This window comes from Schistocerca gregaria, chromosome 2 (assembly GCF_023897955.1).
Source record: "Schistocerca gregaria isolate iqSchGreg1 chromosome 2, iqSchGreg1.2, whole genome shotgun sequence".
NCBI lineage: Eukaryota > Metazoa > Arthropoda > Insecta > Orthoptera > Acrididae > Schistocerca > Schistocerca gregaria.
In genome coordinates, this window is record NC_064921.1 from 317,098,206 (window position 1) to 317,125,653 (window position 27,448).

General features: G+C 41.5%; 1 protein-coding gene across 1 annotated transcript in view; it reads left to right on the forward strand.

Moving 5' to 3' along the window:
- The first annotated feature begins 107 nt into the window (after positions 1–107).
- The window catches only part of LOC126336943 (tumor protein D54), an 80,543-nt gene continuing 53,202 nt past the window's right edge, over positions 108–27,448 (forward strand). Inside the window, exon 1 of the mRNA XM_050001121.1 lies at positions 108–445. Within this exon, the coding sequence (XP_049857078.1) occupies positions 340–445 (106 nt within the window). The 5' untranslated portion in view covers positions 108–339. The remainder of the gene's footprint in view (positions 446–27,448) is intronic.

Here is a 27,448-nt window from a genome sequence, read left to right on the forward strand (position 1 = left end):
GGCAAAATTTAAGGGTTAATGTTCTGCTCCTTGCTCTGACCCCGCCTCCAGCTTTAAAGGTCGTGAAACCATACTGATGATTGAAAGCGATGCGCATGCGCGGTTCCAGTTAGCTTTAGCGGAGTCAGGGGCGTGCATGTGTAGGGCTTGACGAGCGGACAAGATGGCACGTTGCCAGTCGGCCGTCGAATGATATTTTCAGTGTGCGGCGAGTGAAACTACTGCTTTACAGTGTTGATGCGATCCGCTGCATCCGAAGCCCTGGAGTAGCTTTCAGTGCTGCATAACGAGCAGCAGAGGGAAAAAATAACGCTAAGTGCTGAGTACTGTCATTAGCGAATGTCTGCGCAATTGCCCTCGCCCGTTTCTCAAGACAGCACTGTTGCGAGAAAGGCGTCGCAACGGGAGCGAAAGAACCAGAACCTGGTCGATGTAGTTTTACCAGGTAAGGGCGCTTCAGCGACAGACGTATTGCGGGGTAGCTAGCGCAGGTTCATCAACCACTGCGCCGTTGTTCACACAGTGGACGCACTAATCTGAGACAGCGGTGAGTCGTGTACACATGACATTGTGAGCTGTCGCTGTGCTGACGTTCAGCTGTTGCCAAGTAACGACTTTCGATTCAACGCTTTCTCATGTCAGGGGCTATGTTGTATCGGTTCGTTTGATTAATGTGCCCAAAAAACTGCGATTGCTCCTGCTTTGTCTAGCACTGTTACTTAAAAATAGCAGATATAGTGAGGTGACCAAGACGCTTCAGAACGCGCGACTACTCGGCGCGGCTAAGTGTTTGAAGCAAGAGAAATAAATGACTGTTAGCATATCGTTAAAATGAGGACTCGAGTGCATAAAAGACCTGTCTAAGTTGCATATTGTAAAAACAATTTCAAATTGTTTCAAGCCTACGGATAATCTTCCATTATATACTATCGAATGGCCATTGTAGTTACTGCATAGGATGTGGCGGACTTCAACGCGATCCAATAAAGGGTCACAATACATCAATGATCACATTTATATTTACTGCAATTCGAGCTAAACTTTTAGCTACAAAACTGAAACTGTAAGTAATGAAAATACGGAAAAGTAACAAATATTGTCTATATTTTGAATATAGACATGCATTCTTGGCTACGAACTAGCAGTTCATCTATAACTTTACGCAAGTGTGACTTTTGTTTCTGTCACTTTCAGATTGATATAAACTTTAGACACCCCCATACAAATTTGTAGCATTTACATCTGGGAACGGGGAGACCATTCAGTGTCACCGAAACCCGAAAAACATGTGATTGGAAAATTTTTGTTGCTGTAATTTCCTTGCTTCAAGACCAAGGCGGGGGTTGTTGAACCGTCTTACTGAAAGAATGTGCATTTCTTGTGACAAGCTCCTTGCACATTTATTTGGGCTGTTCGTGATTATGGCTGTCGCCCTTTCAATACTTAATTACCAACAGTATGCCCTGTTACATTTATCATCAATTGTACTGCTGGTGTTCTCTGGGATTTAACATGCCGCATACTTCATAGAGGACGTCATACACTTCACTAAACGAAAGGCGAAACTACTTTTGAGCAGTGATAACTGAATAATTGCTAACAAAAAGAAACTGCATTACTGCTGCTCGTTTTCAAAGTACGTACTCCACTTTTCCACGTTCCACAGATACCGCAAATGTTGGTATTTATCCTCACCAGAAAAGAAACAGAAGAAACCCAGTATTACCGCCAAACTTTCATTGTAAACGGTGGCCATTGTCACACTGTACTAAAACTTAGGACGGATGCGGATAAATCAAACAGGGAGACAGTATTCGTAATTAATCGTATTTTAGTCGGACACTTCACGCTGTTTTTTTTGCTTCTACTATGGACAACTTTAAATCTGAGTTCTATGTCCACTAGTTGTTGCGTTTGCTCAGTATTAAATCTCCACGGTTAATCCCAACGTGTGTTAATTTTCGTGCTCTGTTCCATCGAACGTTGGCGACAGTCTTTTCGATTTTGCGCTGTCTAGTTAATGTGGGACGTCGTAATCTTAGGTGTTAACTTTCTGTTCCCGAATGCTGGGGTACTTCATTCGTACTGTACAGGGGAAGATGCAGATGTAACAGTAGCGTGGGTATGCGCGTTAGAAAACTGCTTGCGGTGTTGCCCGACAGTACGCCGTAGGCGGACGTAGTTCCTCGTGGCACCACAGAGCGCGCCAGCGTACGGATGCCAGTGTTGCGGCGACTGTAAGCTGTGTTTGCGTGGCTTCCATGTGTTAGGTTTTTTGTCCGTCGATGGAGGAAAAGTTTCCATTTGCTACAGACATACCTTTGAATAAAGTAACGTCGTAATACGCACAGGAATTACGCCAGCGCTACCTCTTCAGTACTCTAATTGATTTTATGTTCACCTTAATCATAATATTCAAATATGTGTAGTGAAATAATACGTAGGAAAAATGGAGTACAGGATAATTAGTATCGGTTGTAACGGACCGCTGTATGTTTTCACATACAAATACGCTATGACAGTAATATATGAACTAGCATTGCGTGAATTAAAAGTATTTTTCGAATATACAGAGAAATTGATTGAATTAAAGCGATAAATATGTAACCTCGCATAGTCTTGTTAAATCCTCTAGTAAATCAGATGGCACTCGACCATCACTACGAACTTACTTAAATGTTACGTCAGGATTCATGTATTTAAATATCTTTGACATATAGTTTTCATTTGTGTTATGGATCACTTCATTCTAAATGCAGCCCTGTTGTTCGTTGTTCGTATTCAGCGCAAAGGCTGGTTTTATGCAGCTCGCCATGCAACTCTATCCTGCGCAGACCTCTTCATCTCTGTGTAACTGTTGCTACAAAGATCCTTATGAATCTGCCTGCTGTATTCATCTCCCGGTATCCCTCTATATCCTTCTACGATCCCCCCACCCCACGCTTCCCTCCAGTACGAAATTGGTGATCCCTTGATGCCTCAGACTGGCAGACCCCTACCAACCGATCCCTTCTTCTCCTTCTTTTAGTCGGGATAAACCACAAATTTCTCTTCTCCCCAGTTCTATTCAGTACCTCCTCGTCAGTTACATGATCTACCCATCTATTCTTCACCATTCTTCTGTAGTACCACATCTCAAAAGCTTCTATTCCTTTTTGTTTAAATTGTTTATCGTCTATGTTTCACTTCCATATGTGGCTACACTTCATACAAATACTTTTAGCAAGGGCTCACTCACATTTAAATCTATACTCGATATCAACAAGCATTTCTTCAGAATTGCTTTTATTTTGCCGTTGCCAGCCTACTTCGACCATCATCAGTTACTTAGCTTCCCAAATAACAGAACTCATCCACTACTTTGTCGCATTTCGTAATAGTTCCCTCAGCATCGCCTGAATCTAATTTGACTACATTCCATTGCCTACGTTTAGGCTTTTATCGATGTTCACCTTGTATCCTCTCAAGATACTGTCCATCCATTCAACTGCTCTTCCAAGTCTTCCGCTATCTCTGACAGAATCACAATGTCATCGGCAAACCTCAAAGTTTTTATTGCTTCTCACTGGATTTTAATTTGTACTCCAGATTTTCGTTTTGTTTCCCCCTACTGCTTGCTCAATATACAGATTGCTCAATATACAGATTGAATAACATCGGGGAGAGGCTACAACCCTCTGACTCCCTTCCCAACCACTGCCTCCCTTTCATGCCCCTCGACTGTTATAACTGCCATCTGGTTTTGGTATAAATTGTAAATAGCCCTTCGCTTCCTATGCCCCTACCACCTTTCGAATTAGAGAAAGCTTTTGACAACGTTGATTGGAATGCTATCTATCTAAGTCTTACAATTGCTATAAATGTATGTTTCTTTCCGTAACATATATCTAAAAGAAGTCGTAAGGTCATTATTGCCTCACATGTTCCAACATACCCACGGAATCCAAACTAATCCTATCTGAGGTCGGCGTCCACGAGCTTTTCCATTCGTCTGTAAGGTATTCATGTTAGTATTCTGCGACTGTGACTAATTAAGCTGATACTTCGGTAATTTTCACACCTGTCAGCACTTTCGCCCTCTTTAGAATTGGAATTACTATATTCCTCTTGAAGTCCGCAGGTATTTCACCTGTCTTACACATATTGCTCACCAGACAGAAGAGTTTCGTCATGGCTGGCTCCCCGAAGGCTGTCGGTAGCTCTAACGGAATGGTGTCTACTCCTGGGGCTTGTTTTGACGTAGGTCTTTGTGATCTTCCATATTCTCCACGCAGTATCATATATCCCATTTTATCCCCCAACTATATTGCCACCACCCCAACTATATTGCCACCACCCCCACCACCCCAACTATATTGCCACCACCCCCACCACCACCCACCCCCATTCTTCTTCTATTGTATTCCTTTCCGTTTTTTTGTCATTCGTTCCCTTACTCTTCCTCTGAAACTTTCCAAAACCTCCGGTTCTTTCGGTTTATCCATGTCCCATCCCTTTAAATTCCTACCCTTTTGCAGTTTCTTCAATTTTAATCTTCAGTTCATAACCAATAAATTGTGGACTGCGATCATATATGCCCCTGGAAATGCCTTAAAATTTAAAACCTGGTTCCGAAATATCTCACCATTATGTAATCAATTTGAAACCTTCCGGTGTCTCCAGGTCTTTTCCACGTACACAATCTTCTTTCATTAGTGTTAAACGAAGTGTTGTTGTGGTCTGCAGTCCTGAGACTGGTTTGATGCAGCTCTCCATGCTACCCTATCCTGTGCAAGCTGCTTCATCTCTCAGTACTTACTGCAACACACATCCTTCTGAATCTGCTTAGTGTAGTTATCTCTTGCTATCCCTCTACGATTTTTATCCACCACGCTGCCCTCCAGTACTAAATTGGTGATCCCTTGATGCCTCTGAACATGTCCTACCAACCTATCCCTTGTTCTTGCGAAGTTGTGCCACAAACGCCTCTTCTCCCCAATTCTGTTCAATACCTCCTCATTAGTTATGTGATCTACCCATCTAATCTTCAGCATTCTTCTGTAGCACCACATTTCGAAAGCTTCTGTTCTCTTCTTGTCGAAACTACACTCCTGGAAATTGAAATAAGAACACCGTGAATTCATTGTCCCAGGAAGGGGAAACTTTATTGACACATTCCTGGGGTCAGATACATCACATGATCACACTGACAGAACCACAGGCACATAGACACAGGCAACAGAGCATGCACAATGTCGGCACTAGTACAGTGTATATCCACCTTTCGCAGCAATGCAGGCTGCTATTCTCCCATGGAGACGATCGTAGAGATGCTGGATGTAGTCCTGTGGAACGGCTTGCCATGCCATTTCCACCTGGCGTCTCAGTTGGACCAACGTTCGTGCTGGACGTGCAGACCGCGTGAGACGACGCTTCATCCAGTCCCATACATGCTCAATGGGGGACAGATCCGGAGATCTTGCTGGCCAGGGTAGTTGACTTACACCTTCTAGAGCACGTTGGGTGGCACGGGATACATGCGGACGTGCATTGTCCTGTTGGAACAGCAAGTTCCCTTGCCGGTCTAGGAATGGTAGAACGATGGGTTCGATGACGGTTTGGATGTACCGTGCACTATTCAGTGTCCCCTCGACGATCACCAGAGGTGTACGGCCAGTGTAGGAGATCGCTCCCCACACCATGATGCCGGGTGTTGGCCCTATGTGCCTCAGTCGTATGCAGTCCTGTTGTGGCGCTCACCTGCACGGTGCCAAACACGCATACGACCATCATTGGCACCAAGGCAGAAGCGACTCTCATCGCTGAAGACGACACGTCTCCATTCGTCCCTCCATTCACGCCTGTCGCGACACCACTGGAGGCGGGCTGCACGATGTTGGGGCGTGAGCGGAAGACGCCCTAACGGTGTGCGGGACCATAGCCCAGCTTCATGGAGACGGTTGCGAATGGTCCTCGCCGATACCCCAGGAGCAACAGTGTCCCTAATTTGCTGGGAAGTGGCGGTGCTGTCCCCTACGGCACTGCGTAGGATCCTACGGTCTTGGCGTGCATCCGTGCGTCGCTGCGGTCCGGTCCCAGGTCGACGGGCACGTGCACCTTCCGCCGACCACTGGCGACAACATCGATGTACTGTGGAGACCTCACGCCCCACGTGTTGAGCAATTCGGCGGTACGTCCACCCGGCCTCCCGCATGCCCACTATACGCCCTCGCTCAGTCCGTCAACTGCACATACGGTTCACGTCCACGCTGTCGCGGCATGCTACCAGTGTTGAAGACTGCGATGGAGCTCCGTATGCCACGGCAAACTGGCTGACACTGACGGCGGCGGTGCACAAATGCTGCGCAGCTAGCGCCATTCGACGGCCAACACCGCGGTTCCTGGTGTCCGCTGTGCCGTGCGTGTGATCATTGCTTGTACAGCCCTCTCGCAGTGTCCGGAGCAAGTATGGTGGTTCTGACACACCGGTGTCAATGTGTCCTTTTTTCCATTTCCAGGAGTGTATTTATCGTCCATGATTCACTTTCATACATGGCTGCACTCCATACAAATACTTTCAGAAATGACTTCCTGGCACTTAAATCTATACCCCATGTTAACAAATTTCTCTTTTTAGAAACGTTTTCCTTGCCATTGCCAGTCTGCATTTTATATCTTCTCTGCTTCGACCATCATCAGTTATTTTGCTCCCCAAATAGCAAAACTCCTTTACTACTTTAAGTGTCTCATTTCCTAAACTAATTCCCTCAGCATCACCTGACTTAATTTGACTACATTCCGTTATCCTCTTTTTGCTTTTCTTGATGTTCATCTTGTACCCTCCTTTCAAGACACCGTCCATTCCGTTAAACTGCTCTTACAAGTCCTTTGCTGTCTCTGCTAGAATTACAATGTCATCGGCAAACCTCAAAGTTTTTATTTCTTTTCCATGGATTTTAATAAATGCTCCAAATTTTTCTTTTGTTTCCTCGACTGCTTGCTCAATACACAGATTGAATAACATCAGGGAGAGGCTACAACCCTGTCTCACTCCCTTCCCAACCACTGCTTCCCTTTCATGCCCCTCGACTCTTATGACTGCCATCTGGTTTCTGTACAAATTGTAAATAGCCTTTCGCTCCCTGTATTTTACCCCTGCCACCTTCAGAATTTGAGAGAGTATTCCAGTTAACATTGTCAAAAGCTTTCTCTAAGTCTACAGATGCTAGAGACGTAGGTTTACCTTTCCTTTATCTAGCTTCTAAGATAAGTCGTAAGGTCAGTATTGCCTCACGTGTTCCAATATTTCTACGGAATCCAAATTGATCTTCCCCGAGGTCGACTTCTACCAGTTTTTCCATTCGTCTGTACAGAATTCGCGTTAGTATTTTGCAGCTGTGACTTATTAAACTGATAGTTCGGTAATTTTCACATCTGTCAACACCTGCTTTCTTTGGGATTGGAATTATTATATTCTTCTTGAAGTCTGAGGGTATTTCGCCTGTCTCATACATCTTGCTCACCGGATGGTAGAGTTTTGTCAGGACTGGCTCTCCCAAGGCCAACAGTAGTTCTAATGGAATGTTGTCTACTCCCGGGGCCTTGTTTCGAATCAGGTCTTTCAGTGCTCTGTCAGTCACTTAACGCAGAATCGTATCTCCCATTTCGTCTTCATCTACATCCTCTTCCATTTCCATAATATTGTCCTGAAGTACATCGCCCTTGTATAGACCCTCAATATACTCCTTCGACCTTTCTGCTTTCCCTTATTTGCTTACAACTGGGTTTCCGTCTGAGTTCTTGATATTCATGGAAGTGGTTATCTTTTCCTGTAGGCAGTATCTATCTTACCCCTAGTGAGATAAGCGTCTAGCTCCTTACATTTGTCCTCTAGCCATGCCTGCTTAGCCATTTTGCACTTCCTGTCGATTTCATATTTGAGACGTCAGTATTCCTTTTTGCCTGCTTCATTTACTGCATTTTTATATTTTCTCCTTTCATCAATTAAATTCAATATTTCTTCTGTCACCCAAGGATTTCTATTAGCCCTCGTCTTTTTACCTACTTGATCCTCTGCTGCCTTCACTATTTCACCCCTCAGAGCTACCCATTCTTTTTCTGCTGTACGTCTTTCCCCCATTCTTGTCCATTGTTCCCTTATGCTCTCCCTCAAACTCTGTACAACCTCTGGTTCTTTCAGTTTAGCCAGGTCCCATCTTCTTAAATTCCCACCTGTCTGCAGTTTCTTCAGTTTAATCATAACCAATAGATTGTGGTCAGTCCACATCTGCCCCTGGTATGTCTTAAAATTTAAAACCTGGTTCCTAAATCTGTGTCTTACCGTTATATAATCTGATACCTTCTAGTATCTCCAGGATTCTTCCATGTATACAGCCTCCCTTCATGATTCTTGAACCAAGTGTTAGCTATGATTAAGTTATGCTCTGTGCAAAACTCTACCAGACGGCTTCCTCTTTCATTTCTTCCCCCCAGTCCATATTCACCCACTGTTTCCTTCTCTCCCTTTTCCTACTCTCGAATTCCAGTCACCCATGACTATTAAATTTTCGTCTGCATTCACTACCTGAATAATTTCTTTTATCTCATCATGCATTTCATCATCTGAGGAGCTAGTTGGCATACAAACTTGTACTATTGTGGTGGGTGTGGGCTTTCGTGTCTAATTTGGCTATGCTGTCCATAGTAGCTTACCCATGTTCCTGCTTGGTTATTCATTATTAAATCTACTCCTGCATTGCCCCTATTTGATTTTACAATTATAACACTGTATTCACCTGATCAAAAGTTCTGTTCCTCCTGGATCTGATATTCCATATCTGATCCGTAGAAAACCACTTTTGTTTCTCCTGATAATGACATCCTGCTGAGTAGTCCCCGCCCGGACATCCGAATGGTGGAATATTTTACCTCCAAAATATTTTACCCAAGAGGACGCTTTCATCATTTAACCATGCAGTAGAGCTGAATGGCATCGGGAAAAAATACGGCTGTAGTTTCCCCTTGGTATCAGCCGTTGGCAGTACCAGCACAAAAAGGCCGTTTTGGTTAACGTTACAGGACAGTCAGTCAGTCAGTCAGTCAGTCAGTCAGTCAGTCAGTCAGTCAGTCAGTCAGTCAGTCAGTCAGTCAGTCAGTCAGTCAGTCAGTCAGTCAGTCAGTCAGTCAGTCAGTCAGTCAGTCAGTCAGTCAGTCAGTCAGTCCCCTCCGTTGTGATTGCCGCTACGGTACGGCTATCTGTATCGCCGAGGCAAGGTCCATGGCTCAGGAGAGCCCTGTATTAACTAATCGTATCTGTCACGTTACTGAAATATAATAGCCGTTATGGGATTCCTTGGTCAAGTGCAGTACCATGCAATCTTGTAAAGTATTGGCCAGGGTGATATATTATTAACATTTAAGGGCTCGTTTCCAAAGGAATAGAGATCGAAAATCCCGATACAGATTCTCTTCGTCCTAAAACTCAAAGATTATAGTACAGTTCCTGCATTAAAAAAACCCTCCCCCCACTCCCACACACACTAGTAAGATCGGTTACTCCTTTGAAATGAAATGTCTGTCTATAAAACCTAAAGTACGTTTCTGAAGTAACCAGTGTTCGTTCATTCCATTTGGTATTTACTGGTACCTAGGACAGAATGTCACAGGGAGAAGAGTTAAATTGAAAATATTTAAATGTTTCTTCGTGGTAAATAAATGCAATGCGTGAATGTGTTTTCATTTGACTGTTCTTCAAAAGGCCACGGACGATACGTGTCGCCGTTTCTCAGAGCATTGTCAATACCATCTCTTATAATCTCTTTGCCGCCTAGGCGTTAAGCCCTTACGAAAATATAATAAAAAAAGTTTTGGGAGCAGCAGTTGACTTCAATAAACTTCACGTGATAAAATCGGAGAAAATGCATAGAGATGCTTACTGAAAGCGATATGAAGAGCAGGAAGTTAAGTCTAAAGTATGTACGTTTTCACAATTCAGTAGATATGACAGTTATTGTAAGCATTATGTTGTGTTAAACAATGTTTTCAACACTACGAATATTCTGATAATGGGGAAAATCTTCCAATGATGGTATGTTCCCACAAATGTAAATGTCTTCATGCGTCTTGTGGTCGACTGACGTAGACCGGCGGTGTATGTAAAGTAGGTTCTAAATTTAATTTCACAAACCGGTAATTTTAACGAAGGAAACTCTTCAAAGTCAATGCAGTTAAAAGATACGGCAATTTATATCACATATTTTAATAGTCGCAAACTCACTCATCAAATGATTACTTAGGATCACGAAATTTGGTAAGCAGCAATGTTTCACGGTACAAGTAAAGGAAAAAATCTGAAAATTGTTAATTTGTATTTACATCACACGAAAAAGTCATTTTTTTGTCATTTATCTCCCTCTCTGTTCGTCTGTATCCCATTTTCCCAGGAGCTAAAATGGCAAATACGAAATCGCAAAGAACTCAACATTTTCGAAAGTCTTTAAACTCCTTGTACTGATATCTAACCAGGTCGATGTTGATAACAGGCAAAAAGATGTTAACAGAAAAAAAGAGAGATTCTAGATTCCCGGGATGAAAGAAATATAGTAGCTATCTGTGTACGTAACTCCGTACGGAACCGTAAAAGCGTGAGTTCCACTCGCACTAGGCCGAAATTCTCCCCCCCCCCCCCCCCTCCCACTCTTTGAAAGGATCATAACGTTCGAGCTACCTGCAGATTACTTCTTTCCAAATTTAAGTACATAATACTCATTCGAACTACTACTGCCGCTGCCGATTTCGACACGGCGGCGGTGTAATGGCACTTTCTCGTGAGCTGTGTGGCAGCGTTTGATTCCGCGCCGCGTTAAGATTTCGACATCACAGGTACCGGTTTCCGTCGCTAGAGCGAGACAACAGCGCCAGAGACAACAGCACCCTGTAAAAAGTAATGAACTTGCGACGTTCAAGCTCTAATTCTGCTTGAATTATTGTCAAGTTTCTTGACAAGTTCTAACCGTGTTTGAAACGAAATACGACAGAATTCTGTATCTGGAAAGAACAGAAAAACCGCTTGACAATCTTTCCTGAAGACAAGCAGTCGACACGCTAAATAATCGTGTACTCCCCTGCATCCTTTATTATAGTCAGCCATAAACAATCAGCTGCACTACCTAAAAGGGCAGGCTTAACGGTATTGAAAACAGAAACATTATTAGATTAGAAAACCCATCTTCGGCTCCATTTAAATAACAAACGCGACTTAAACGATAAATGTACATTCCGAGCAAACTAAAACATGGCGCCGAACTGCCCCAGTAGTTGTTAACCCTTAAGGAGGTGCATCGGCTCCTGAGGGTAAGTTTCAATTTTGTATGCGTCGTAATAAATGAAGATTATGCAAAGTATGTGTGTGTCCTAAAACAACTTTAAGGTAACTTGCTAGTGAACGGCTGGAAAAACAGTAAGAATTTTCATAAAGCTTATGAGGGTCTAACTACATAATGTGAACTCTGAATATAAAGAAACTTTAGGACAATGAAAGTATTTTAAGGATGAAGATTTTTGGTATAGGAATAACCAGAACAGCTTTGATATAAACTATATTAGTTAAACATTTATGTCAGTCAGTAATTTAAAATTTTTCCTGCCAGTCTGTGTTAGAACTCTGTAGTCTTATTAACTACTTTTCTTAGATGCTTAAAACTTTGTGCACACATTTATGACACTTATCTAAAAAGTAGACTTCAGTCAAATGATTTCAAACAATAGTTTTTATAATATAAATACATAAATTAGACAATCAAAATTAAGGTAATTTTTTATAATTAATAAGAGTATATTTTTCCTCCTGGTGATTGTAAACTGGTGTCTGTAGTCTACTTTTCTCCAAATGGTAGCTGGAAATGTCACAAAATTTCAGACCTCTAGCTTGAATAGTAAATATGTCAGAAAATTTTGTTTCTTGGAAAATTCAGTTTAAAGGTACATTTCATCTGTTACTCACCTCTGTTATTCTTAAAACCCTCCAGTTGCATAATATTCTTGGTTTGTGTGTTCCTCATCTTCTCTCTACCTTTCCTTGCTCCTCTTTGCTATTGTGGCCTCTTTAGTTGCCTCAAGAACCCATTTTTGCCTTCAGCCAAACTTAAGGAATCAACTGCCATCAGTGCTTGCCTCATATTGAAACCCGGAGTTAGTCCTAACAATTGTAACACATCACATCTGCTGACTGCCCCATCATGAAAGCAAATAACTGCATCTAATACACCTAACCTCATGGTATTGAAACCAACAAACAGTTTTAGGCAGGTGCTCCCATATCACATGGCTGAAACATTCATTAACATTTTGTGTCTTCCATATAACCACCGTGACAATAGTTTAGTGTCAATTAAGTCCCTGTATATGGGCTTAATTGCTTCAAATACTGCAGATGGCAGGGAGTGATGGTGTGCTTAAGTCTCACCATTTGCTGCTGCTTTATTCTATCCACACCATGTGTCTACACCACTGTCGCAGGGAGCATGCTGTGGATGGTCATCTGTAGAAGTGTTATGGAAAAAGGTAACCCATACTGCTTTCTTCATGGTCTCAATATTTTCTCGATTCCTTCTTATGACTAAACCGTAATAAGAGCTGCAGTTTGTCCATCTCTTCCTTAGTAAAACGACCCTGACCCAATTGGTTTGCCATCACTGAGCTTTTTCCCATTCATATCTTCCATTGGCTTATGTTAACGTGTGCCCATCCTCTTTTGGACATGACCAACACACTTTGACTTTCCAATTTTTACAGTTTGTCCATAAGGCATATTTTCCAACACATTCGCAAATGTTTAGAGTTTGTCTCCAAGGAACTTTACATACCGTACACCAATTCTCTTCTGACCTTTGAAATATTCGGAGATCCCTCTGATTCTCAATGGAGAGAAGTCTTCCGAAGTAAGAGTGATTTCAGGTGTGCCGCAGGGGAGTGTCATAGGACCGTTGCTATTCACAATATACATAAATGACCTGGTGGATGACATCGGAAGTTCACTGAGGCTTTTTGCAGATGATGCTGTGGTGTATCGAGAGGTTGCAACAATGGAAAATTGTACTGAAATGCAGGAGGATCTGCAGCGAATTGACGCATGGTGCATGGAATGGCAATTGAATCTCAATGTAGACAAGTGTAATGTGATGCGAATACATAGAAAGATAGGTCCCTTATCATTTAGCTACAAAATAGGTCAGCAACTGGAAGCAGTTAATTCCATAAATTATCTGGGTGTACTCATTAGGAGTGATTTAAAATGGAATGATCATATAAAGTTGATCGTCGGTAACATTGGAAGAATCCTAAGGAAATGCAATCCGAAAACAAAGGAAGTAGGTTACAGTACGCTTGTTCGCCCAATGCTTGAATACTGCTGAGCAGTGTGGGATCCGCACCAGGTAGGGTTGACAGAAGAGATAGAGAAGATCCAACGGAGAGCAGCGCGCTTCGTTACAGGATCATTTAGTAATCGCGAAAGCGTTACGGAGATGATAACTTCCAGTGGAAGACTCTGCAGGAGAGACGCTCAGTAGCTCGGTACGGGCTTTTGTTAAAGTTTCGAGAACATACTTTCACCGAAGAGTCAAGCAGTATATTGCTCCCTCCTACGTATATCTCGCGAAGAGACCATGAGGATAAAATCAGAGAGATTAGAGCCCACACAGAAGCATATAGACAATCCTTCTTTCCACGTACAATACGACACTGGAATAGACGGGAGAACCGATAGAGGTACTCAGGGTACCCTCCGCCACACACCGTCAGGTGGCCTGTGGAGTATGGATGTAGATGTAGATGTAGAGATTCCATTTCACCACTGTACCCAGAAAAATTCTGAACACAAACATGATCCTGGTTATTTACTTAGCAACCATGGCAGTACTTTGTCAGACATTCTATGTCAATCCATTCTCTAGGGATGTTGCAGTGACAGCACCATTCAGTGATAGGTGACTACGCTTCTGCCATGTCCCATCAAAGACTGCAGCTATATTAGTGTCACCATCATTGCATAACACAGTTTCTTCTACTGCGTTCTTCGTTGACACAGCACTCATTTGACCAAGACTTTCAAGAAGTAACTCTGTGTACTTCTCAAATCTTGTAGGTGGGGGCAAATTCATGATAGCACAATATGTTTGAACTGCCTTCTTACCCTTCGCAATACACCCCATTCCATATGCAAGTCTGATATTTGTGTTATAAACTCTTACTTTTGCACAATCTAGAAGACTACCTAGTTTTAGTTACCCCACAGAAATCACAAAACACTTGTAACTTACTAACCACACTTTTCCTGCTTCAAAATCTTCGACGATTTTAATACCACCTTTTCCACAAAGCGCACACAAAGCAGCATAATTTAGAAGCGAACATACGGCACTCACTTCAGCAATTATGGAAACACATTCCGTTACACTGTTTTGTTCTTATTTTATAGAAATGTCTCTCTGGGTGCTCAAATGTTTTAGCTTCTGTATTGAGGCACTTGGGGAGTCGACATAACGTCCAATTGGTTTGTGGGTGAAATTACAGTGTCTACTTTCCAACGAAGGAAATCGATTACAATAAAACTTAAGTATTCCCGTTCCAAAACACTTTTTTTGGAGGTATAACTGCTTCCGAGAATGACACAGCACCAACTACTCAACCACGTACAGAAGTTTGAACACAAGCAGCTCTCGAAAACCAAAGATACACAAAGGAAAACAAACGAAAATCGGTAAGCGTGTGTGCCAACAGGGCTGCTAACTCAAAAAACGATTACGCAGAGTGTCTTTTTGAAGTGACAAAATAATACGGACTCCATTTGACATCCGACCGCAGCGGAAGCACGGTCGTTGCCCCATACCGACTTATATTTAAATTTGTTTTTAAATATGTTCCCGATATCCTAATGGATTCATTGAACTGCCATTTTGTTCACAAAACTCTAAATACTGATTTAAGACGGAAAAAAATTCCAATTTTTGAAGCAGGTTCACTAGCAACTAACCTTAATATCCAATAACTTTTTGAATACTAGAACTGGATTAGCAAGTTAGTCTAACCTCGACACCAGCTTGGGGGTGCCTGTTCAGCGCTCGTAACTCAGCGACGCATAGACTGGGGCTGCCTCAGCACAGTTTGCTTTGATTGAAGGTTAAAGAGTGAAAGTTGGGTTAACTTGGCAACCGGCAGTCGCTCCATATTTAACCATTCTACATCTAGAAAAATATATCTAGATACTTTCGCAGACCGTAGCGTATTGCGGAGGGTAGCTCGTACCGCTACTACAGTCATTCCCTTTCCTGCTACAGTCGCAAATTGAGCGAGGAAAAACGGCTGCCTATATGCCTCCGTCCGATCGTAGCTGTTTTTTGTCTTCGCGGCCCTTAAGCGAAATATACATTGGCGGCAAAAGAATAATTCTGCAGTTAGGTGCAAATGACGCTTCTCTAAATTTTCTCAGTAATGTTACGGGAAAAAAGTCGTCTTCCCTTCAAGGAACCTCAGTTGAGTTAACGAAGCATCTCCGTAATGATCGAATCTACTCGTAACAAATGAGGCAGCAGCACATCTCTGTATTGGTTCGATGCCGTCCTTTAATCAGCTACACTTTCCAGGAACTCTCCCAATAAACCGTAAGCTACCATTCGCCTTCCCTACTACTGTTATTACATGCACGTTCCATGTCCTATTGCTTTGCAACGTCACGCCTAGAAATTTAATCGATGTGACTGTCAAGCAGCACACTACTAATGCTATATTCGACCATTACGGGATTGATTTTCGTATCAGTTCGCAGTAACCTACTTTTTCTGTATTTAGAACATTCATATCATAAAAAATAAATTAGGCGTACCAATCTAATACTCATTCGAAACTTACGTAATTACGGATAATGTGTAAAACCTCTGTTTAGTGTAACCGCAAAGGTAATAAAATCATAGTCAGCTGCTGCTTGTAATTTCAAGAATCTTATTAAACTTTATCCGAAAAGGTAAAAAGAATTACAGGAAACTGAATAATGAATTGAGAAACTGAAGAAGCAAGGGAAAAATGGATGAAACAGAAATGCGACGAAATAGAGAAAATGGAAAAAGAGGGAAAGTATGAAATGTGTTTAGACTGGCTAATGAGATAGTTTTTGTTCGTATAGGGTGTTTGAAAATGACCCGTATATTTGAAACGGCAATAAAAACTAAACGAGCAGCGATAGAAATACACCGTTTGTTGCAACATGCTTGGGACAACAGTACATTTTCAGGCGGACAAACTTTCGAAATTACAGTAGTTACAATTGTCAACAACAGATGTCGTTTAGTTTGTATTGCCGTTTCAAATATACCGGTCATTTTTGAAACACCCTGTAAAAGAAAGACGAATAACGTGGAAATAGAAAGATCGGGTGGTACTCTAGCAGAAGAACCACAGGAGGTTTCGAACAGATAGCAAGGATAAATTGAATGTTTGTATAAGGGGGATGAAATACAAAACGGAATTAAGGTTGAAGCGGAGCAATATGTGGCGGAAGATGGAAAGGGATTCACCATCTTGGAAGCAGAAGTAGAAAAGATGAAGAATAGGAAGGCATGTGGAATAGATATGCCAGCAGAGTGTAGGAAACAAGGCAAGAAAAGAGTCTTCCTCTGTAATGAGATATTTGACAAGGGGAATGGTCTGAGGACTTCATTGCAGCAGTTATGATATCAATAGAGAAAAAGAGAAACGTTAAAAAATGTGAAGAGCATAGGACCATCAGTCTAATTTCTCATGCAGCTAAACTGTTGAATAGAAGTCCATATGGCAAGGTAGAGAGAGGGATTGCAGAGGATCAGTTCGCATTTAGAAGAGGAAAAGAAACAAGAGATGCTATTGGCTTGTTAAGAACTACAGGGGAAAAAGAGAAATATTTGCTGCTTTTATAGATCTAGAAAAGGCTTTGACAGAGTTCAGTGGAGCAAGCTCAAGGATGTTTTGAAGAGGAAAGGAGTAGATTGGAAAGAGAGACGACTGATACAGAATCTATATTTACACCAAAAAGTAAGGATAAAGATTTGAAAGAGAATAGAATGTATTAGATTTGATGATGACATGGTATTAGTGGCAGAAGGTGGGCGGACAGTGAATAACATGCTGAAAGATCTGAATGAAGCTTACGTGGAATATGGGATGCAAATAAATACAGCAAAAACAGAGTATGGTCATCAGTACAAGACGCAGACTGTCCAATATTAAAATAGGACAAGTTGCCATTAGCCAAGTAGGTGCATTTAAATATCTTGGAAGCACATTAACTGAAGACTTGAGATGTCACCAAGAGGTGAAACGTCGATTTGCCATAGCGAAGGAGGCATTCAACAGAAAGAGGAGTCTGTTATGTCGCAATTAGATAAACGTCTAAGGGAAAGGCTTGGCAAATGTTTTGTCTGGAGTGTGGTACTATATGGGACAGAAACAAGGACGCTGAGACGGGTTGATGTATAAAGGTTAGAAGCATATGAGATGTGGAGGAGAATGGAGAAAAGCTGGATGGAAAGAGTGAATAATGAACTTGTGTTACAAGGGGTTGGTGAGAGATGTCTGCTGAAAGTTATAAGAGAAATGAAAAAGAACTGGTTGACACATTCATTGAGAACGGAATGTTTGCTGGCAGATTCTTTGGAAAGACTGGTTTGTGGGAGAAGACTGAGAGGATGAAGGAAAGACAAATGACAGACAACATAGAGGGAAGAGAGAATTATGCGGACCTGAAGATCGGACAGGCTGGAGAACTACAAAGTGAAAACCTGCCTTTTGGCAGAACACTGATGATGACTCGGAAAAAAAATAGACCTCTGCTACAAATTAGTCTGCCGTGACAAATTGTAACACAAAAGTGTTATTTAGTGTATTTGCTGTAACTGCTCAGTTTATTCTGTCATACTCGGCTCCCGAATAAGATTCACCAAGAGAGGTGGTGCAGTGTTTAGCACACTCGACTTGCATTCGGGCGGACGATTATTCATATACGCGTCCAGCCTTCCGGATTTAGGTTTTCCGCACTTTCCTTAAAGGGCTCCAGGCAGATTCTGGGATATAGTCCCTTTCCCATCTTTGCATCATTCTGAGTTTGTTCTCAATCTCTTGAGTACTTCGATGTCGTCGGAACGTAAAACCCTAAAAATTTAAATTCCATCTTTCCAAATAAGACTCCGCTCCTGTTACAGTCCATCAAATGATATCATTTTCGACCTATTACACACGCTTTTAAACAGGCGAGGGTAATGCGGAGATAGGTAGTAGGGCGCACATCACGAGCTATGCTTACCCGAACAGGTGGACATGTAAGGGCAGGTGATATTATTTCATACAGTAGTTTACTTACCATCACTCCTGATAAAACCAGCCGCGCGGTTTGGGGCGCCTTGTCTCGAACTGCGTGGCCCCTCCCGCCGGAGGTTCGAGTCCTCCCTCGTGTGTGTGTGTGTGTGTGTGTGTGTGTGTGTGTGTGTGTGTGTCCTAGCATAAGTTAGATTTCGTAGTGTGCAAGACCAGGGACCGATGACCGCAGCAGTTTGGTCTCATTTGAACATTTTAATAACAAAACTACTCATATGCAAGCGCAACTGCGGGTAACAGCTAGTATCACACAATTCTTAACCGAATTTGAAAATTTAAAAATCCGTCATAATCTACTCATTTGAGTATAATGCGTTACAGCGTTACACAGAGAGATGTTAGAATCTGCGTCTATGTCTTGAGGTACTGTAACTTACAACAAGCAAATACCCAGACTATATACATCCAGCATTTGAGAAAAAAGATCTCTTAACAACTTCCAACAGAGTTAGCATGTAATTTCAGATCTTTGCTGAACGTCATCTCACCTACATACACAACATCAAATATTTACTACATCAACTCATTTGCAAAGTAGTCAGAAGTTCGAAGCTGTGCTATGCATGTGAGTTAGTTCATTTTGCGATGGGTTCATCCTAGGGCCGAGCCTTACGTGGTGTATGGGAACACAAATAAACGGCACTCTCAGATAAAATATTGTAGGTATTTTTGGCATTTCTTTTTTTGTGTGTCTACAAAGATGAATAGTTAAACTTGAACAGTGAAACAGATGTTTTTCCTCTTCCTTAGTGTGCAGACATAATGATTCGCTCACGTAATAACTTACGTTTAAAAACAGAATGTAAAGATACGACATAAAATCAAAAGTATGTAAATTATGTAAAAAAGAGCATCTTCTATGCAATTTCTCTTTACCTACTGGGGGATCAAAAAGTCAGTATAAATTTGAAAACTTAATAAACCACGGAATAACGTAGATACAGAGGTAAAAATTCACACGTGCTTGGAATGACATGGGCTTTTATTAGAACAAAAAAAGTATTGCTAGACGCGTGTAAGATCTCTTGCGCGCGTCGTTCGGTGATGATCGTGTGCTCAGCTGCCACTTTCGTCATGATTGGCCTCCCATGAGCCCAGACCTCAGTCCGTGCGGTTACTGGCTTTGGGGTTACCTGAAGTCGCAAGTGTATCGCGATCGACCGACATCTCTAGGGATGATGAAAGACAACATCCGACGCAAATGCCTCGCCATAAATCCGGACGTGGTTTACAGTGCTGTTCACAACATTATTCCTCGACTACAGCTATTGTTGAGGAATGGTGGACATATTGAGCATTTCCTGTAAAGATCATCATCTTTGCTTTGTCTTTATTTGTTATGCTAATTATTGCTATTCTGATCATATGAAGTGCCATCTGTCGGACTTTTTCGAACTTTTGAATTTTTTTGGTTCTAATAAAACCCCGTGTCATTCCAAGCATGTGTGTCAATTTGATAAGAACAGACATTTCTCCATGTTGCACCATCCTTTTGATTCTCTTTTTGGCTTGAAGCTGGTGAGTCTTTTCTTTTTTTACCTCTATATTAACGTTATGGCATACTAATTAGTATGACATAGGAACTAACAGGGCCCATTTTTTGTTTTTTGTTTTGGAGAGTTAATCTTTTAATGCAGCTAGGTTACAGAGAGTACTGAAGCTTTTCTCTCTGCCCGTTAATACAAACGTATAATTCAATAGTAACCGGCAGTATACGTTATTTATTCATTTTTTTAATTGGCTGTTTCGTCAGACTATATTTCCAATTGTTAATTTGTATGGTGATGACTGTTACAACGCATAGTTTTTCTTTCCTCAGTCGCAGCTCAGTAGTGTGTGTTCTATTCTCTTTCAGGTGGCATAATGAGCACAAAGATAGGTCATGTAACTTACTGCTATGATTTTTCTAATTCTACTCTGTAGGACGGCTACAGCGCTTTGCAAACTGTCAGTGAGTTCTGATTTAGGGGACATTCTATGCATAGTATTTTTGTTGTAAGTGATCAGTTTTCTGTCCTTTCTAAAGTTGCGGAGCAGTCTAAACAGTGAATTTTAGAAAGGCCACACTGAGTTTATTAGATGTCCTTGGAGTACTTAGAGTACTTTGTTCAGTAGCACGGAACAAGTCACATGAAGAACATTGAAAGTTCGCAGACAGCTTATTAACATCTGCCTGCAAAAACGTTTCAAAAATTATGAATAGTATACCATGAATAAGGGTTGGTTTGACGCGCCATAAACATGTTAAATTGTAGGTGGTATGCCCTAGCTTTCCTCCAGTTACAGAATCGACTTAATGAGCAAGTTATTAAAGGCCGTACAGTTTTAGAGAACTCTGAAACACGGTGAAACTCGACATTGTTCACGTTAACGAATAACTGCCAGAAATGTAGGAAACAAAAATAGGTGACGGAAAAAATCGTAGCACCCATTGCAAATGGAACTTTGTCTCCCTGTTGCTTCGTAGTCTCCCTGTTACCCACCGATACACTGCACCAAACACACAATACTATTTCAGAACTACAACGGTCTCTGAACATTCTAAATATAGGACTTCATTTAAGGCCTCTGTAACCAAAAATTTGTCAAACACTACTTGTTTGTCAAATAATTTGCAATTCCGTTGTTTGTTAGACCTGTTTGTCGAACATATTATGCTGTGTTAAACGTTTCGAGAGATTTTGACGAAGGGCCGATTTGACACAAAGTTAGACAAAACATACATGTGTTGCCAAACAATAACCAGCTGCTAGCCGGACTCATACGTTAAGATATCTGAACTGTACTGGATCCGATTTCGAGCATATTGTTTTCATCCTGGATTGCACCTTGTATATTACCAACTAGTGTCAAAATACTTAAGACACGATAGGCACGACGTGACGGCTGCTTCAAAAGTCGGTTAAATTTGGCAGACTCAGTTGGCACTTCAGCGCGTTTGTTTGCAAGACCGGTGGATAGAAATAGCGAATTTGACGAACAAGTATGACCATTTACAGATGCCTTCTTTTCTTCATTTATCTTCAACGTTGCGTTGTTTTCTCAGTGAACGTCTAAAGACGCCTCTGTAAGCGATAAAGCTAATTTTTCAAATTAGCTGTTAGTTATCAACGGGTTTGTTAAACAATTGCACAGACGTACCACTAATTTCGTCAAACGTAACCTCACTTCTGAAGCAGCTGCCGCACTGTGCGTATCGTATCGCGAAATATTTTGACCATTGTGGACAGTGTAAGAGGTGCGATGCAGGATGCATGATACAGCATACTTTAAATCTGAGATACATCAAAATTACAAATAATAGTCGGACAAACAACGTGCTATTGTTTGACAAACGCATGTGTAAATGGCCAAACTTATTTATCGACAGACTGTCAAATAATTTAACAAACAGGTGATGTTTAACAAACAGGTGATTTTTAACAAATCGTTTGTCTAGGAGGCCCTTTTCCATGTCATAGAGTAGGAATGTATGGGTAGTGAGCATAACATGTTGCACACGTCGTAAATATCAAATGGTAGATGTTATGAGACTTTTGACATAACGGTCTTTGTTTACATTTTGCCGCATGACCGAGTTTTCAATATTACACTGTTTTGACTTGGTTTTAGGCATTTATTGATTAGTAAGAGCAGCGTTCAATAATTGTTATATCTACGGGTGCAATGAAAATACGTTACAGGAGGAGCAGTAGGTTATCGTAAGTACCTCAAACCCATTACTGTGAAGGCTATGTATATTAGCCGCAAAGATTTTATTCTGCTTTCACTCTGAGCATATCCGTAAAGATTTTTGAAGAGAATCTTGCCCACTGCTGCAGCTCGTAATTGCGTAATGTTGCTTTTGGCTTTTGTTCTTACGTAGCGAAACCTTAACCATATTTTTTGCTAGTCATTTAAAATTACATAAACTCTATTTACATCTCTAAATATGTGGATAAAGTCTCAATAAATCCAATCACTCTTTTAACAAATATTTATTAAAGACTAACGGAAAAAGTAAGAAAGATACAAATATCGGGATGGCACAAAACAATGAATACGTTGACACTAGAATAATACAGTACTGTGGTTGAACAAACAAAAAAGATACCTGGTATATCAATTAAATGGGAGGGTAGGTGGATGGATAGGTAGATTTAAAACTTGAGCGCGAAACAGCGTTTTCACCAGCGCCCTATCTCAAGATTTTGAAACTGCTGTATGAGCAGTCGCACTTATTAAAATGGAAAACACTATAACTTCAATTTCACGGACGGTATTAAGAAAATAGTGGATAGTATTAAGAGGGCTGATTGATAGCGGAAGTAATAGGATGAGCCAGCCGCCCAAAAACACATTTAAAGCATCGCCCAGTTAAGTTGGGTAGGGGTCCTGACGCCATACAAAATGTCAACAGTTTACTTTATTGCTTCGTCTTCGCTTAAAACTGAAGGTAAGTCCGTCAATAGACGAAAGGCCTACCTCCTGTCTGCCAAAAAATATTGAAAGTCCAGAAAGAAACAATTATTTACATACTGTACATAAGGTAATGAGAATTGCAGTAATTAAGCTGGCATTAGTCAGTTGAAATTCTACTATAATATAGCCGGTCGGTGTGGCCGAGCGGTTCTAGGCGCTTCAGTCTGGAACCGCGGACTGCTCCGGTCGCAGGTTCGAATCCTGCCTCGGGCGTGGATGTGTGTGATGTCCTTAGCTTAGTTAGGGTTAAGTAGTTCTAAGTTCTAGGGGACTGATGAACTCAGATGTTAAGTCCCATAGTGCTCGGCCACTTGAACCATCTACTGTAATACTTACACATCATTATTTGCAAGTGAGACTTGTCATGTTTTTCGTTAGAGGTGGTCAAGCATAGACCATCGAGAAGCAGTGTGTTCAATATCTAGCGTTATATAGCGTTTATCGATAATGTAAAGGTTTTGACGATCGAGAAAGTCTACGTAATATAACAATAAAATTGCTTTCAGACCTCGTAAAAGAGCAAAGGTTATATTTGAACAATATAAAAGTTAAAGACTAGACCATGAAGTTCAAAGAGTGGAATTTTCATTATTGAGGGCTTCAGACAAGAAGTCACATAGTGAAAATATTGAGGTATGCAGAGTGTTTTTATATTCATTACGCGTTTAAGCAGCACACAAAAGTTACAGAACATTGTTCGATCGCGTTTCATTGTTGCCGAAAAGTTGACTTGATTCGGAACTTGCTTCTTGCTTAATATGCGGCTACTGTCGCCACGTTCTCGGGATGAGATATGAAGCAGTCATCAAACCGAAGGTGTATTTGAACAGCGCCTTGAATTCCTAGGAAGAATGCTATGGGTTGTGCCCTCATTTTCCTTGAAGTTGACGACGTGTCCACCGAGCACGTTAGACACTTACACTTTGACGTGAATCGACGTCACTGAAGCGTGCCATTTTCATGTATTTGCAACAGCTTAAAGTAAGGTTGAAAGCATACCATTTTTGGGAAGGCAATGGGAAATTAAGGAGATGGGACCTGGATAAACTGAAAGAACCAGAGGTTGTACAGAGTTTCAGGGAGAGCATAAGGGAACAATTGACAGGAATAGGCGAAAGAAATACAGTAGAAGAAGAATGGGTAGCTCTGAGGGATGAAGTAGTGAAGGCAGCAGAGGATAAAGTAGGTAAAAAGACGAGGGCTGCTAGAAATCCTTGGGTAACAGAAGAAATATTGAATTTAATTGATGAAAGGAGAAAATATAAAAATGCAGTAAATGAAGCAGGCAAAAAGGAATACAAACGTCTCAAAAATGAGATCGAGAAGAAGTGCAAAATGGCTAAACAGGGATGGCTAGAGGATAAATGTAAGGATGTAGAGGCTTATCTCACTAGGGGTAAGATAGATACTGCCTACAGGAAAATTAAAGAGACCTTTGGAGAGAAGAGAACCACGTGTATGAATATCAAGAGCTCAGATGGCAACCCAGTTCTAAGCAAAGAAGGGAAGGCAGAAAGGTGGAAGGAGTATATAGAAGGTTTATACAAGGGTGATGTACTTGAGGACAATATTATGGAAATGGAAGAGGATGTAGATGAAGACGAAATGGGTGATACGATATTGCGTGAAGAGTTTGACAGAGCACTGAAAGACCTGAGTCGGAACAAGGCCCCCGGAGTAGACAACATTCCATTAGAACTACTGACGGCCTTGGGAGAGCCAGTCATGACAAAACTCTACCAGCTGGTGAGCAAGATGTATGAGACAGGCCAAATACCCTCAGACTTCAAGAAGAATATAATAATTCCAATCCCAAAGAAAGCAGGTGCTGACAGATGTGAAAATTACCGAACTATCAGTTTAATAAGTCACAGCTGCAAAATACTAACGCGAATTCTTTACAGACGAATGGAAAAACTGATAGATGCGGACCTCGGGGAGGATCAGTTTGGATTCCGTCGAAATGTTGGAACACGTGAGGCAATACTGACCTTACGACTTATCTTAGAAGAAAGATTAAGAAAAGGCAAACCTACGTTTCTAGCATTTGTAGACTTAGAGAAAGCTTTTGACAATGTTGACTGGAATACTCTTTTTCAAATTCTAAAGGTGGCAGGGGTAAAATACAGGGAGCGAAAGGCTATTTACAATTTGTACAGAAACCAGATGGCAGTCATAAGAATCGAGGGGCATGAAAGGGAAGCAGTGGTTGGGAAAGGAGTGAGACAGGGTTGTAGCCTCTCCCCGATGTTATTCAATCTGTATATTGAGCAAGCAGTAAAGGAAACAAAAGAAAAATTTGGAGTAGGTATTAAAATTCATGGAGGCGAAGTAAAAACTTTGAGGTTCGCCGATGACATTGTAATTCTGTCAGAGACGGCAAAGGACTTGGAAGAGCAGTTGAACGGAATGGACAGTGTCTTGAAAGGAGGATATAAGATGAACATCAACAAAAGCAAAACGAGGATAATGGAATGTAGTCCAATTAAATCGGGTGATGCTGAGGGAATTAGATTAGGAAATGAGACACTTAAAGTAGTAAAGGAGTTTTGCTATTTAGGAAGTAAAATAACTGATGATGGTCGAAGTAGAGAGGATATAAAATGTAGACTGGCAATGGCAAGGAAAGCGTTTCTGAAGAAGAGAAATTTGTTAACATCGAATATAGATTTAAGTGTCAGGAAGTCATTTCTGAAAATATTTGTTTGGAGTGTAGCCATGTATGGAAGTGAAACATGGACGATAACTAGTTTGGACAAGAAGAGAATAGAAGCTTTCGAAATGTGGTGCTACAGAAGAATACTGAAGATAAGGTGGATAGATCACGTAACTAATGAGGAGGTATTGAATAGGATTGGGGAGAAGAGAAGTTTATGGCACAACTTGACTAGAAGAAGGGATCGGTTGGTAGGACATGTTTTGAGGCATCAAGGGATCACAAATTTAGCATTGGAGGGCAGTGTGGAGGGTAAAAATCGTAGAGGGAGACCGAGAGATGAGTACACTAAGCAGATTCAGAAGGATGTAGGTTGCAGTAGGTACTGGGAGATGAAGAAGCTTGCACAGGATAGAGTAGCATGGAGAGCTGCATCAAACCAGTCTCAGGACTGAAGACCACAACAACAACAACAACATGGGAGAATTCGCTGTACAGTCGCCATCAGACGGTGCCCTGTTGTTATCCAGCGTTGCCCGTCGATTTCTAACTACATTAATGTATTCGTAGAGCTCCTCGGCAACGAAATCGAAATTGAAGCACTCATCTGTCAACGTGCTGAGATAGTGTGATTAAGTTACCATACACACTAGTAGAAAAATTATCGTCTCAACAGTGAAGCTAACGCCAGGTCCCGGAATTGGATTTAAGTTATTCTCAAACAGTATTTAGAGACTTGATCGACCCGGTATTAAGCCAGTAGGAAGAGCTGTCACAAACATGGGTCAAGGAGAAATTCTTGGTTCTGGTGGACGTTCGTGGTATCGACCGATTGCGGCAACACTAGGCGGGAAAGGCTTCAAAGGCGTGGTTACCGCACGCAAACGCTTTAATTTTGCATCTGTTAATGCAGATTATTCCCACTCACTACTCCTACAGACTTCCGTGGTTATATGCGCCTTAAAAAATGAGCCTTTTTAAAAGTTTAGGCATGTTTACGCTGATAAATGCAATGATTCGTTATCTATATACTTCCACCTTGGGCATGTCAACGTCGATGATACAGTTAAAGGTAACTACATGTGGTCCTAACCGTCAGGATCTGGTTCTCTCTCTCTCTCTCTCTCTCTCTCTCTCTCTCTCTCTCTCTCTCTCCTTTCCTCCCCCCCCCCCCACCCTAATTAAAAGTAATTATCTGACATATTTTGATCCTTTTTATGTCCATTAACTAATGACTTCTCGTAAGCATAAACATCACTAAAGCAGACTGGACTGTGCACTGAAAGTACGTTTCTTAGAACCTTGGGGGCGGAAGTTTACGTCGTCTAGTTTGTAATTGCAGAAATTGCTACTATGTGGGTCGCGGTCATTCCAGTGCTCTTTTTTTCGTTTAGCCCGTTTTTTCACAGAACAGCTAAATATTGGTACGAAGTTAGGAAGGCCAAAAGAGACAAAGCTTAAGTTTGGATTGGGCAAGGACGGGGAACGAAATCGACAGTGTCCTTTCCAAATGATTTATTCCTACTATTGTCTTACGCGATTTAGAGTAACCGCAGGTAACTTAAATCCAATTCATCGACAGAGGATTTTAACTATAGCCCTCGCGGATGAGAGTGCAATATCTGAAGCACTGTCAAGCTTCGCTCTGAGCCCAACTGTAAAGCCTAACATCTTTCTTTATTAGATTGCCAAGTCCGATAGGCGCGTGACTTAACCTCTCTACAACTAGACCAATTGATTCATTAGAGCTTCCATGAGAAGGGACACTATTTTGCACACTGCTGAGCAGTGATGTAGCAGCAAAAAAAGGGTCATAAGTAGATAACCAATTTCAAAGAACCATGTATTACAAATAGTACAAAAATATACCAGTTTGAGTCGCATGAAAATGTTGTTTGTATGCTGAGTAAACGAAAATCAAAATTATAAGAAAAATGATAGCCTTTCCTGCGA